Source organism: Martes martes, assembly GCF_963455335.1.
Source record: "Martes martes genome assembly, chromosome: 16".
Lineage (NCBI taxonomy): Eukaryota > Metazoa > Chordata > Mammalia > Carnivora > Mustelidae > Martes > Martes martes.
The window spans coordinates 20,060,241-20,072,505 of record NC_137904.1 but is presented as its reverse complement, the minus strand read 5'-3'; the positions used below and the strand labels follow the sequence as shown (position 1 = coordinate 20,072,505).

General features: G+C 52.1%; 1 protein-coding gene across 1 annotated transcript in view; it reads right to left on the bottom strand.

Moving 5' to 3' along the window:
* Positions 1 to 12,265, bottom strand: part of SMG6 (SMG6 nonsense mediated mRNA decay factor) — a 236,751-nt gene that overhangs the window by 12,557 nt on the left and 211,929 nt on the right. Inside the window, exons 14-15 of the mRNA XM_080827352.1 lie at positions 10,867 to 11,043; positions 6,956 to 7,102 (exon numbers count right to left, since the gene is read on the bottom strand). Coding sequence (XP_080683478.1) covers positions 6,956 to 7,102; positions 10,867 to 11,043 — 324 coding nt within the window. The remainder of the gene's footprint in view (positions 1 to 6,955; positions 7,103 to 10,866; positions 11,044 to 12,265) is intronic.

Sequence of the window (12,265 nt, the reverse complement as noted above, 5' to 3'; positions counted from 1 at the left end):
AAAGGAAGAGTTGGTGAGATAACAACCAAAAGTGCAGACAAGCAGTTCTTTCTTGAGCCACAGAAACCAAAGGGAGCAGATGCTGCATTTGCTACAGAAAGCAGGCAGTGCTGTCTGCTGCCCTTGGGAATGGCACGGTAGACCTCCGCATTTAGTAGGGTGGGCGTTCGTGGGAAAGTTTCTGCTTAGGATCCCTCCCCTGGATGTTCAGTCAGTACCACAGAACTTTAAGTACACTTGCTTTCTCTTTAAAAGTTACAATGAGGATGACTTGCTTGCTACTTCTTACCATTTTATGAGGACTGATTGTATTTTCAAACTAGACTGGAAGAGGAATGGCCTTCTTTTCTTATAATTTCTTCGATAATATCTAGCATAGGGTTTGATATATTATAGGAGCTCAATGAGCTCAATCACAGAATCTCAGAGTTGGAGGGCATTTTAAAGTTCATCTGGGGGCGCCTGGGTGGCTCAGTGGGTTAAAAGCCGCTGCCTTCAGCTCAGGTCATGATCCCAGCGTCCTGGGATCGAGCCCCGCATTGGGCTCTCTGCTCAGCAGGGAGCCTGCTTCCTGCTTCCTCCCTTCTCTCTCTGCCTGCCTCTCTGCCTACTTGTGATCTGTCAAATAAATAAATAAAATCTTAAAAAAAAAAAAAAAATAAAGTTCATCTGATTGGAACACCTGGGTGGCTCAGTTTGTTAAGTGTCTGCCTTTAGCTCTGGTCATGATCCCAGGGTCCTGGGATCGAGTCCCACATCAGTTTCCTTGCTCAGCAGGGAGTCTGCTTCTCCCCCTGCTTGTGTTCTATGACAAATAAATAAATAAAATCTTAAAAAAAAAAAAAAGATAACCTGACTGAATTCTCTCTGCTCACTTTTTTTTTTTTTAAAGATTTTATTTATTTATTTGACAGACAGAGATCACAGGAGGCAGAGAGGCAGGCAGAGAGAGGAGGAAGCAGACTCCCTGCTGAGCAGAGAGCCCGACGTGGGGCTCGATCCCAGGACCCTGGGATCATGACCTGAGCCGAAGGCAGAGGCTTTAACCCACTGAGCCACCCAGGCGCCCCTCTCTGCTCACTCTTGTTGTGAAAATGCCCAAGAAGACTGCCCTCTCCTGATGCAGAGAGAATGGCAGGGCTAGCATGACACCTCTGAGCTTGCCCTAGGCAGTGCCAGCCTAAGGGTATTCCAGCCAATAGCCTGACCATTCCGGAGGAGGACGGGAGCTTGTGGGTGCTGCTGGGGCAAACTGGAGGCCCAGCACCACAGTCTGTGGAGAAGCTGGAATGGGCTCTGGAACTGCTCAAGCAGGGCGAGCGGTTGCCCAGCTCTGCAGGCTGATGTGTCTTCCTGCCCCGGCGTGAACGTGCCCCTGGCCGGGTAGTGCACCAGCTCCCACCCTGCCTCCGACAGCTAGGAGCCAGGGCTGAGTGTCTGCCTTCCGCTAGCTTCCATACAGGTGTGGGGGGCTCTGTGTGTGCCCCATTGTTCCACAGCACCACCCTCCCCCAGCTGGGTGGCAGTGTGAATGGGCTGCAGCTATATTTAGAGTGAAACTCCTGGGGCCACCACAAAGGAGTGACTGCATCTTCAGGAGGGTGGGTGGGCGGGAAGGGGACAGGGGAGCCAAGCTATTTTCAGAACACATGTCATTGCTGGCTACAGAGCAAGACTGTGGCCATAATGCCGAGGGAAACAATAGCTGTGGCCAGAGGAAGAGCCTGTTATGTTTCAGGTGGGATGTTTGCAACTGCTCAGGAAACCCGACCCCACCCGACAGCAGCACAAATCACAGCAAAGCCTCGTGGAGGCAGAGAGGAGGCGGGGGATTCACAGGGCCAGGACGAGGTGCCAAGAAGCCACGCCCCATGCCTAGAAGCAGATTTTCAGTGACTTCTTTGCCCCAGGGGCCTGATTAGGACTGAGACACCTCTGACCAATTTCCCCAACAAACCATGTACCCTGCGCTCCAGTCTCTGGACAGCCCCCAAGAATGGCAACAGGGAATGAAAAGGACTCGGGGAGAAAGCACTGAGGTGGGCAGAACCAACCTAATATGAAGGGGTGTCTCAGGCAACAGGCAAAGCCTGGGCTGGGCCAGAGAGTGCGGCCTTAAAGCCCCAGGTGGGCGGACTTGGCCCCTCCAGTATTCAGGGACTTGCCTGGGTGCCATGGCTCCAGCTGCACAGGCCCTAAGAGCTGCCCACACCCCTATTCTGACCTCCATTCGGCCCCACTCACCAGCCTCTGTGCAACGCCGGAAGCAGGGAGGGACAGGCTGCAGAGGGAGGCCAGGTCCCGCCTCCCCCACCCCACAGATGAGCTTGGGCCCAGGGGTCTAGGTGGGAGAAGGGAAGTGGGGGTGTGGCCACAGCCCCAGATCTCAGTTGGACTTTATAGTCATTATGAGGGCCAGGAGGATTTTTTCAACTCCATCTTCATATCCCCTTCCCCAAACATGTGTGGTTCCTGTTTTGCTGCATCTGTAAAAGGCGCCGGGAGCTGGGGACTTGCCTTACACCTCTCGGTTAACACCCCTGGAGACTGATGGAGTTCAGAGCAGTGTAATTTACAGCCCATCTCTTCAATCTTAATTCACCCGATGCTCCTCTCTTCCTTATTGTATTAGTGTGACCCAGGTACCTGCCAACAATAATGGCCTCTCCAGCTAGGAGCCTCTCCCCCACTCCCAGGACAATTTATACCTTTTCCTTGGGATTTTCCCCCCTTAAATTAAACAAAAAGAGGAAAAAGAAGAAGAGGTTAACATGGGTTTGGAGTGCTGCAGCCCCGTGGTTCTGGGCAGGGAGCCAATGGCCCGAGGGCACACACATGTGCGCGCTCTCCCAGAAGGGCCTTCACCGGCCCTGTTTTACAGCCACCTCGGCACAGACTCTGGGGTTCACGCATATGGCCAGACAGATGTGTCTGGCTTACGTTCAAGGCTGGAAAATGAAGAATTATGGAAGTGAAGGGCCCCGGGCATTAAAAGGGGGGGGGGAGGAAGGGGGGAATTTTTCCTCTGCTGAGAAATCCTCCTGTGGCTGTGAGGCTGGAGGAAGAAGGCTGACAGGAGGCAAGGCCGCCAGCAGTGGTACATGTGGGGCCCGTTCTTAAAGGGGCCATAGCAACCTCAAGCCCCAGCCGGCCCACAGCAGGCCTTGGGTGCCCAGGCTGGAGCAGCTGGCTCCGAAGGAGGCGACAGGGACAACAAGCTTCCCAAGCAGGAGCGGCTCCAGGCACTGGACATCAAGTCTCATACAAGACCTCCCCTCCCATTTGCAAGGTATTGCTTGCTGCTGGAGAGGCCAGGTGGAGCACGGCACTCTCGACGAGGCCATGCCTCCATGGCACACACTCCCGCAGCATCCCGTACTCCCCTATGGCAACCATGCACACTCACACCTCAAATTGCTGGCTTCTCCATTCACTGTACACTCTGTACTTTCTGGTGTGAGAGCTCTTTGGTTCCACACTCCTATGTCTCCTGACCACCAGCCTCGCAGATGCTCATCACCACTTAGGAAACTGAGCTGAAGACACGGGACTTGTTTCTAAGGAGTTCACAGTACCGGCAGTGGGGGTAGGGTACGGGCGGGGAACAAGTCCAGAAATAACTGTAATACGATACATGATATAGTATCACAAATGAGGTATAAATCACTGCCACAGGAACACTGAGCAAAGAGAGATGAATTCCTCCTGAGGGGTATCAGGGAAGGCTTCACTGGGGAGATGAAGTTTCATCTGAGGATTGAAGGAAGAATAGAGTTTCAACAGGTAACAGGAAATGTGGGGCAGAAAAAGGGAATCCTGGGGGCGCCTGGGTGGCTCAGTGGGTTAAAGCCTCTGCCTTTGGTTCAGGTCATGATCCCGGGGTCCTGGGATCGAGCCCCGCATCGGGCTCTCTGCTCAGCAGGGAGCCTGCTTCCTCCTCTCTGTCTGCCTGCTTCTCTGCCTACTTGTGATCTCTGTCTGTCAAATAAATAAATAAAATCTTTAAAAAAAAAAAAAGAAAAAGGGAATCCTGGTCTGAGGGAACAGTATGAACCGAGAGCTGAGAGTGGGAAAGGGTTGAGCACATCAGGGGACAGTGAGAGGAGAGGACAGTTAGTGCTGTTGTCCAGGTAGAAGGGCCTTAGTGTCTAGATAGGTGCTTCACACATACTTTCTGAGGTAGGTGCTGTTACCACTTTCATTTTATAGATGAGGAAACAGTTCTAGAGGAGTTAAATAATTTGCCCAAAGTCATACAGATAGTAAGGCCCATGGGGATAGAAGAAGAGGCTGGAAAAAGGCTGGGAACAGATGAAAAAAACCTCCAATGCCATAGGAAGGAATTAGACTTTATTAGCAAAGCAAAGGCCCTGACAGTTTCTAAGCAGGGGAATGGCTCTTCTGGGAAGAGCATGATGAAAGCATGTGAGGTGCACTGGAGGCGCTGATGTGGACAGGGTTAGCAGGGTAGCACGTGACTCCAGGAGCTGCCATTCAGACTACCAAGTGAATAGCACCCCCCGGGGTTGTGCAATGCATGGGCCTTGACTGCTACAATCCAAGTCTGTATGTGGACCAGAACAGCAGTTGTGGCAATGGGAACAGACAAGTGAGAAGGGAATATGTGAATAGATAGGGTTTTTTTTGTTTTGTTTTTTGTTTTTTTTAAAGATTTTATTTATTTATTTGACAGAGATCACAAGTAGGCAGAGAGGCAGGCAGAGAGAGAGAGAGAGAGGAGGAAGCAGGCTCCCTGCTGAGCAGGGAGCCTGATGTGGGGCTCGATCCCAGGACCCTGAGATCATGACCTGAGCCGAAGGCAGAGGCTTAACCCACTGAGCCACCCAGGCGCTCCTAGATAGGGTTTTGATAAGAAATCAAACATACAGGGTTAAAAGCCAGTAAGGATTTTAAGAGGATTCTCTAGTTGCTACTGTCTATTAAGTCACTGAACAAATATTTGCTGAGCGCCAACTCTGCTCTGCACGCTGAGACTAAGATGTAACAGAGAGGCAGGAGGGGACCAAGAAGAGAATGGTGGGGAGGAAGCCTAGGAGGATGGTGTGGCCAACAGAGAGGGAGAGGATGAGGACTCACTTGTGCGTAACTGTGGGTAGAGGGCCCAATGCTACAGGGAAGCTAACTACGATGGGGATCGAGACCTCAAAAAGGTACTTGGGGACTTCTGACAGAACAGTCTCCATAACTGCTGGGTTGTGGGTCAAGACATAGAGGTGCTGAGTATAGATAGAACCTTTGGGAGTCTGATGATGAGGAAGAAAAGAACCACAGGACAGGAAGAAAGACAGCATGAGGATGAAGTTGCTTTGTAGGCCACAACAGAGAGTTCCATACAGACCCCAGAAGGGCTGAGGAGGCAGCCCCGCCATGACGATGACCCGGCAGAGGTAGCACACACTTGATTCCAATTGGCAAGGGGACATGAATGCCTCGAGAACAGTGGATCCTGACTGGTATTCATTCCCCTTCCCAGGACAGAGTTCTGATTGGTGTTCAGACAAATATCAGACCACAATGACCATTTAAGGAGTACACACTGTGTGCCATTTGCTGTTAAGTACCTGCAGCACTGGCTCCTGCAGGCCTCAGAGCAATTCTATGAGGTAGGTGCTATTACCACTTTCATTTTACAGATGGGGAAACAGGTTCTGAGAAGTTAAACAATGTGCCCAAAGTCCCAAAGCCAGTAAGTGGTGGAGCTTAGATCAGGTCTGTCCGACCACAATGCACTAACGTCTTGCGCCAAAGGCAGGGGCGGCTGAAGAGAGGATTGAAAATAAGACATTCCTCAAGAGTCCTAATGCTTCCCCATGCTCACAGCCTTTGAAGTCTTTAAAGGGAGGAGCATGACTGGCTCTTCCCTGTCTGCCCTGAGCCCTAGATAAGAGGAACTGAGCTTCGGGGCGCCTGGGTGGCTCAGTGGGTTAAAGCCTCTGCCTTCAGCTCAGGTCATGATCCCAGGGTCCTAGGATCGAGCCCCACATCAGGGTCTCTGCTCAACAGGGAGCCTGCTTCCCCCTCTCTCTGCCTGCCTCTCTGCCTGCTTGTGATCTCTGTCAAATAAATAAATAAAATCTTAAAAAAAAAAAAGAGGTACTGAGCTTCTAGTGCAAAAGGACAGACCTGGGAGAGCTATAAAGAAAAACTTGCTGGGGGCGCCTGGGTGGCTCAGTGGGTTAAAGCCTCTGCCTTCAGCTCAGGTCATGATCCCAGGGTCCTGGGATCGAGCCCTGCATCGAGCTCTCTGCTCAGCAGGAAGCCTGCTTCCCTTCCTCTCTCTCTGCCTGCCTTTCTGCCTACTTGTGATCTCTGTCAAATAAATAAATAAAATCTTTAAAAAAAAAAAAAGAAAAGAAAAACTTGCTGGAAGGGCAGGTGTGGGTCACACAGAGAGCTGATGGTAGAGGAACCCTGTATGGAGAAGAAGCAGTTTCTCTTTGGGCGGGTCCAGAGTGTCCTGTCCAGAGGGGCTCAGCCACTACACTGGGAATCCAGATAAGCAGACTGTGGCTCTGACATTCTCTTCCCTGATAAGAGATGTCCTCTACAGAGCATCTATGACCTCTCCAGGAGCATCTGGATAAGGTTCAGGGGAACTCTGAAGCCCCTGAAATTGTGTGGAAGGCTGTGTATGTGTGGGTGTATATTCACAGATCATCACTGGGGAAGAAGCTTTCATCAGATTCTCTGAGAACAACCTGCTTCTGCCTTGGAAGCAGAAGCTTTTCCCTTCTCCCATGAGAAGGGAGACTCTGGGCACCACAAGTGCTACCAGAATTTGGTGATGGAGAAAGAAAATGGGTAGAACCAGTAAAGGACACTGCAAGACAGTCTCTTCCTGAGAGGGTCCTGTCCCTACTCGTGACTCACACCCCCCTCACGTCCTATATAGCCACTACCCTGATGGGAACCACCCTCCCCAGGCAGGCCGCACCTGGATCTTTTCTTGGCGGCGCTGCTGCTCGGCTATCTTCCTGGCCAGAGCCAGCTTCTTGGCCCGAAGTTCCCGGATGTCATCTTCACCCCCGCTGCCTTCGGCCTCTGAATCTTCCTCAAAGTCTTCAATCACCACGTCCTCCTCCTTTGGGTGGTGGAGCACACCAGGGGAGAGAGGAGACTGTGAGCCCATGGCACTTACCAGACCCACCCTCCTGTCCTTCCAGCACTCCCAGTCCCATGCTGTTTTGGATGTTCCTTGCAAAGGGACCCAAGGTGTATGCTTCTCTCAATTCAGGCAGACAGGGAACAGAAAAAAGCTGCCGCCTCCTCTCCCTCGACCAACTGCTCTGTTTTGCACTCCAGGCTCTTTCCTCTTGGAGAGTCACAGGTCCACACCAGAAGTCACTCACACACACAAGTACTTCGATGCTTATACACACACTCACCAAGTAAGCTTTGCACCAAATTTCATTTTGAAATCACCAAAGGGGAAAACAACAGAGAAAGTTAAACCACTCGATTTAGATCTAATTCCTGCTAATGATCTGATAGGAATCAATTCTGGCCAAGAGCTGGGAGTTAGGCGTAGAAGTTCCCCTGCCCCCCAGATGGCTTCAGGGAGCAGATGCTGTAGCTCAGCAGACCTTGCCCTGATTTCTTTTTAAGACCACAGCCTGCAGTGTGGGGGCTGCTGAGCCCCATTACAGGAATTCACATGACATGACCTTGCTCAGCTGCCCTCTCGGGGCCTGGGCAGGCTCAGAGACGGCTGGCTAGCTTCAGGAGCCTCCTGCCAGGCTGGTGGAGCCTTCCCCAGGGATAGCCCTCCCTGCTTGTAGTCTCACTCTCAGAAGCCCCCACACCCCGGGTGGTCCCAGGCTCCATTCCTCACTCTCTCACTTCTGACCTTGGTCAGCAGAGAACATGCAGCTGCCCAAGAGCATGTCCTCTGAGGGACAGGATTAGCCTGGGTAATGGAGTGATCAGTAGAAGATTCCTATGCTTCTACCTGGATGACAATGATGACAGTGATTATCACAATAATGGCTACCATTTACTGAATGCTCACTACTGGCCAGATAACTGGGCTAAGTGTGTTTTTCACGTATCAACTCATTTAATACTCATGGTGGTCTTTAAAACAGACGCTAATACCATCACTACATTATAAATGAAAACACTAAGGTTTAGAGAGTTAAAACAATTTGCTCAGGGATAAAAGTTAGTAAGTGGCAGAGCAGGGATTCAAATCCCAGTGATTCTGACTCCAAAGCACGTGCTCTTACCAAGAAGAATGGGCAAGAAGCACAGGGCTGGGATCTGGAATCTAGACAGCAAGGCCAGACCAGTCCCGAGTGGCTCAGCTTTGCCAGGCTTCCAGTGGGCCCAGCTGGGATGTGTCTGGTACACTCTGCTCTCTCCTCTAACTGTCCATCTCAAGATGATATTCTGATGGATTCTTTTGGCTGAAAGTGGTTGGTAAAGTGTGTAGGTGGGTAGGTGATGCTTTGTCTTAGGAGCAGACTCTAGGGGGATAGGAAGACAGGTGTTTTGGCAGCAACCCTAAGGAATAAGGGCTCTCTTCTGCTCATGAAGAACGATGTCTGAAGAAACAGAATCACCACCCCCTCCTTCCTCCCCTGCCTAGCTTCAGTGACTCAGTCTTGCAGTTTCGGGAGAGACTGGGGTCTCAGGATGAGGCTAGAAGTGTCACTATCCCAGATGTCTCAGGGGTCTGGGACACTGTCTATAGTGACTGTCCATGTCACAACCCATAGGCTATAGGGTCACAGGATTCATTGCCAGGAGGCCCAGCACATGAGAACGAGGAAGACTCCCTTTACACGTTACTTCCTTGTTCGTGGGGTTAACCTGAGCCGGAGTGAGTAGGGTGCTGACCAGCCTGTGGGGAACACTGCCTCTGCCTGCTCTGATCAGGGATACACAGGGTTATCATGGGGCTTGGGGTGAGCTTGACTGAGGTCAAAAGGGGGTCAGTGAGGCTTGTCTGAGGTTCACTCAGCTCTCACAGCAAACGAGGAAGTGCAGGGTTATGAAATTACACAGACCGGGGTAAGTAGGGTTTCCCAGGGGCCACTAACATAAAGGAACCCAGGAGGCTCGTGGGAAAAGGAAGAAGTGGGCAGCACGGTGTGGGTCACAACCTCTGTCTGGTCAATAAGCCTCAGGAGAAAGAGAGTGGCATAGCCAAACTGTGTCACTGAAGCGCTGGTCTACTCCTCATGAGTGGCACAGACTCTCCTTGGCTTTTATATTGTGCCCTTATCTGTAGGCTTTACTAGCCTAACGGGATTCGGTAGTATAGACTCCGCTGGCCAGAGGACATGTGTCCCAGCAATTCTGGAGAGCTGGCCTTGCTTCCTTTCTACTGTCTGCCTCAGCCTGGAGGTGTGGGTGAATGAGCTGGCCACGGTGCCGCCCCACCCATGCTTCCCTGCACAGTGCCCAAGGCTTGGGTGGCACTGCTCTGTCCTGCCTGGAGCCTGGATACCCCGATGGCTTTAGCAAGCCTGCTGCCTCCTCCCGTAATGACAGCTCATTCTTTCCCATTATTCCCTGCCCAGGTTTCATCTGGAGTCTGGAATCATGGGCTCAGCTTCATCCCTGGAACCACCTCTGTCCTGGAAGCTGAGCCCTGTGTCATCAGGGGTGGGGTGGGGCTCTCCAGCTATTCTAATGAAGCCAGTCCAAGACTCTGCTGCTCTGAAGACTTCGAACCAAAGGTGGCCACTCTATCACTGCTTCAGATCACAGACGACAGCTTCCAGCTGACATCTGGCTTCCCCGGCCTGTTGCTGATTTCATCCCTGCACCCCACCCTGCTCCACCAGGCGCTTGAGACTGCTGTGGGCCAAATGACTGTGTTGGCCTACGGCTGACCTGGCCTCTGGCTAGAATCACTTCCGTCCCTTCTTGAAGTCCCACGTTCCTTCCCACCTAAGTCTCCTCTGCCTTTAACATTGTGGGGTAACAAAGGAGAGCCCACTGACAGGCAAAAGTGAGGCTTGTGCGTGCACACACGCCCAGACGGAGTCACTCAGACGTACAGCAGGGCAGCTGGCAGTGCTGCCCCACGCAAGCATGGGCCAACACTGTCACACACTCACATTTGCTCAGAACCCATGGCCAGCAGGGAAGCTGGCAGCAGACTCCAACTTCAGCTGACACACAAACCCCACACATACAGACCCACGACGACAATCCCCCTCAGAAAGACACACATGCGCACAGGAGGGCAACTGTTGGTGGGGTCTGGCCCGGGTGGGTACACAGGCTCGTGCGCACGCGCACACACATATACACACGGTCTGGAGTGAAGCAAGGGCTACAGGAACAACCAAGGGCAAACAAACAAGAGGAGAATTCCTTAATCACATCAGGATGTGCAGGAGGGAGGGAGGGAGGGAGGGAGGAGGGAGGGAGAGTAGGCCGGGGGAGGGGGTGATTTTCCACACGGGGCCAGCAATGTCAGCTCTTCCTGTACGTGTGCTGGAGGCTGGAGTTCAGGCCTGTGCTGCACTGAGCTCCACACATCTATAAACTTGATCCTCAGCCTGAACCCTAACACCCCCCCCCGTCCCTTTCCTAAGCCTCCCGAGCTGCACATTATTAAACTCTTTCTTTCCCTCCCTTCTCCTCCAATGCAACATTAAAAAGAAGCATCTGGAACTCGTAGCAGAGGGAGATGGAGACACTGGGGTGGGACTGGCAGGAAGGGGCACCAGCAGAGTGCACTCTTGAGAAGCTGGCTGGTCACGTCCACATCCATACTGCTCCGAGTAGTTATAAATAACCGGGTAGGAGTGGCAGCCATGGGCAGAGCAGGGTTGGGGGTGGGGAGGGGAGCCTTCCCCTCTGCCACAGCGGGCTCTCCCCGCACAGTACCTCATCTTCCAGTTGTTTTCCCTCTTGGCTTCCCATTTCCTTTCCCATGGTGTCTGGGACGGGTGCCACTGACACATATTTTCCACCCTTGAATGCCAGCAGAGGCTCTTCTTGTCCACAAAGGGCTTCCAGAAAATACTTCAGCACTGTGACCCTTTTGCAGTCGGCTGCAATAACCTACAGGGTGAGAGGGAGAGAAGAGAAGCAGCATTTTCTGAAAGGGAAGACGAAGATGACAGGCATTGTTCGCTAGCAGAGGGGCACACAGGGAGCGTGTCGAAGTTACTAGACAAGGCTGTTGAGTGGACAAGTGGGACTTTGAGTGTATAGGAGCTTGTGAAGGAGGGGTGGGGGCGGGGGTTTGAGGGCTAAGATCCTCTAGAGGAAGAAAGTCACTGTCTCCCTTTAGGTCATCCTTGGGGGAGCAGACATCCCCATGACCAATGATAGGTGCCCTCTGGGGCTTTTGCCTTTCTTCTGCTGAGGTCCTGATATAAAAAAAGAATAAATTAAATTCATCTGAGTTTAGTATTTAATTGATAGAAGGCACGGTGGAGTGCAGAACACCGCTTTCACAGAACACAGCTTCCTGGTACCCTCACTGCCACTCTCCATTCCCCTCCCAGCTCCCCTCTCTAGGCTCCTGAGAGGAGCACTTCCAGCCTGAGTGCAAAATGAATGATAAGGGCTTTCTTGGCTGTTTCATTTCAGCTAGATCACTTTGGGCTTCCCCTGACAGGTTCCTGCCCCACCCAAGAGCTTCTCATGCTCAAGAGACTGGGGTCAGGCAGGAAATTGTTGTCAGGAGAAGGGAGACAGGCAAAGAGGTAGGGGGGTGTTTCACCAAAGCTCTGCTCCTCCAGGGGTTTGTGCCATCCTGCTCCTATGTGGCCACGTCAGTATGTAAGCCAGTGCTGTCAGAGAAGCTGGGGCTGATTGAGCCGAAATGAAATTCAGTATCTTGAGCAATTGTCAAAAGTGTCTCAGATGATGTTTCCACAGTCACTCTGTCTGGGGTCCTTCTCCAGCTAGACCACACAGGTGCGTCCTTACTTGCAAACCCATCTGCACTGCTGGCACCCTCTCATGACCTGCTGTTTATCCCTGCCCTCAGGGTCCTTTCCTCCAACGGAGAGGTAGAGCCCTGCTCAATCTGGAGCTTGGAAACCGCTGAAGACCACCACCCCTTCAGCAGCACTGACTCTAGCCCCTGTAGAGAGCCCCCCATTCCAGAATGTGAACGTGACCTCTACGTCTGGATCACACAGTCAAGTACTAACTTGAAGACTGGTTCTGATTGTGTGCTCACTGTTTCACAGGTGCATCTGTCCCTTATCTGGACACCACGGGAGCATGAGGCAGGCACAGGCCAAGTCTTCTAGGACACTGGAAATGAGCA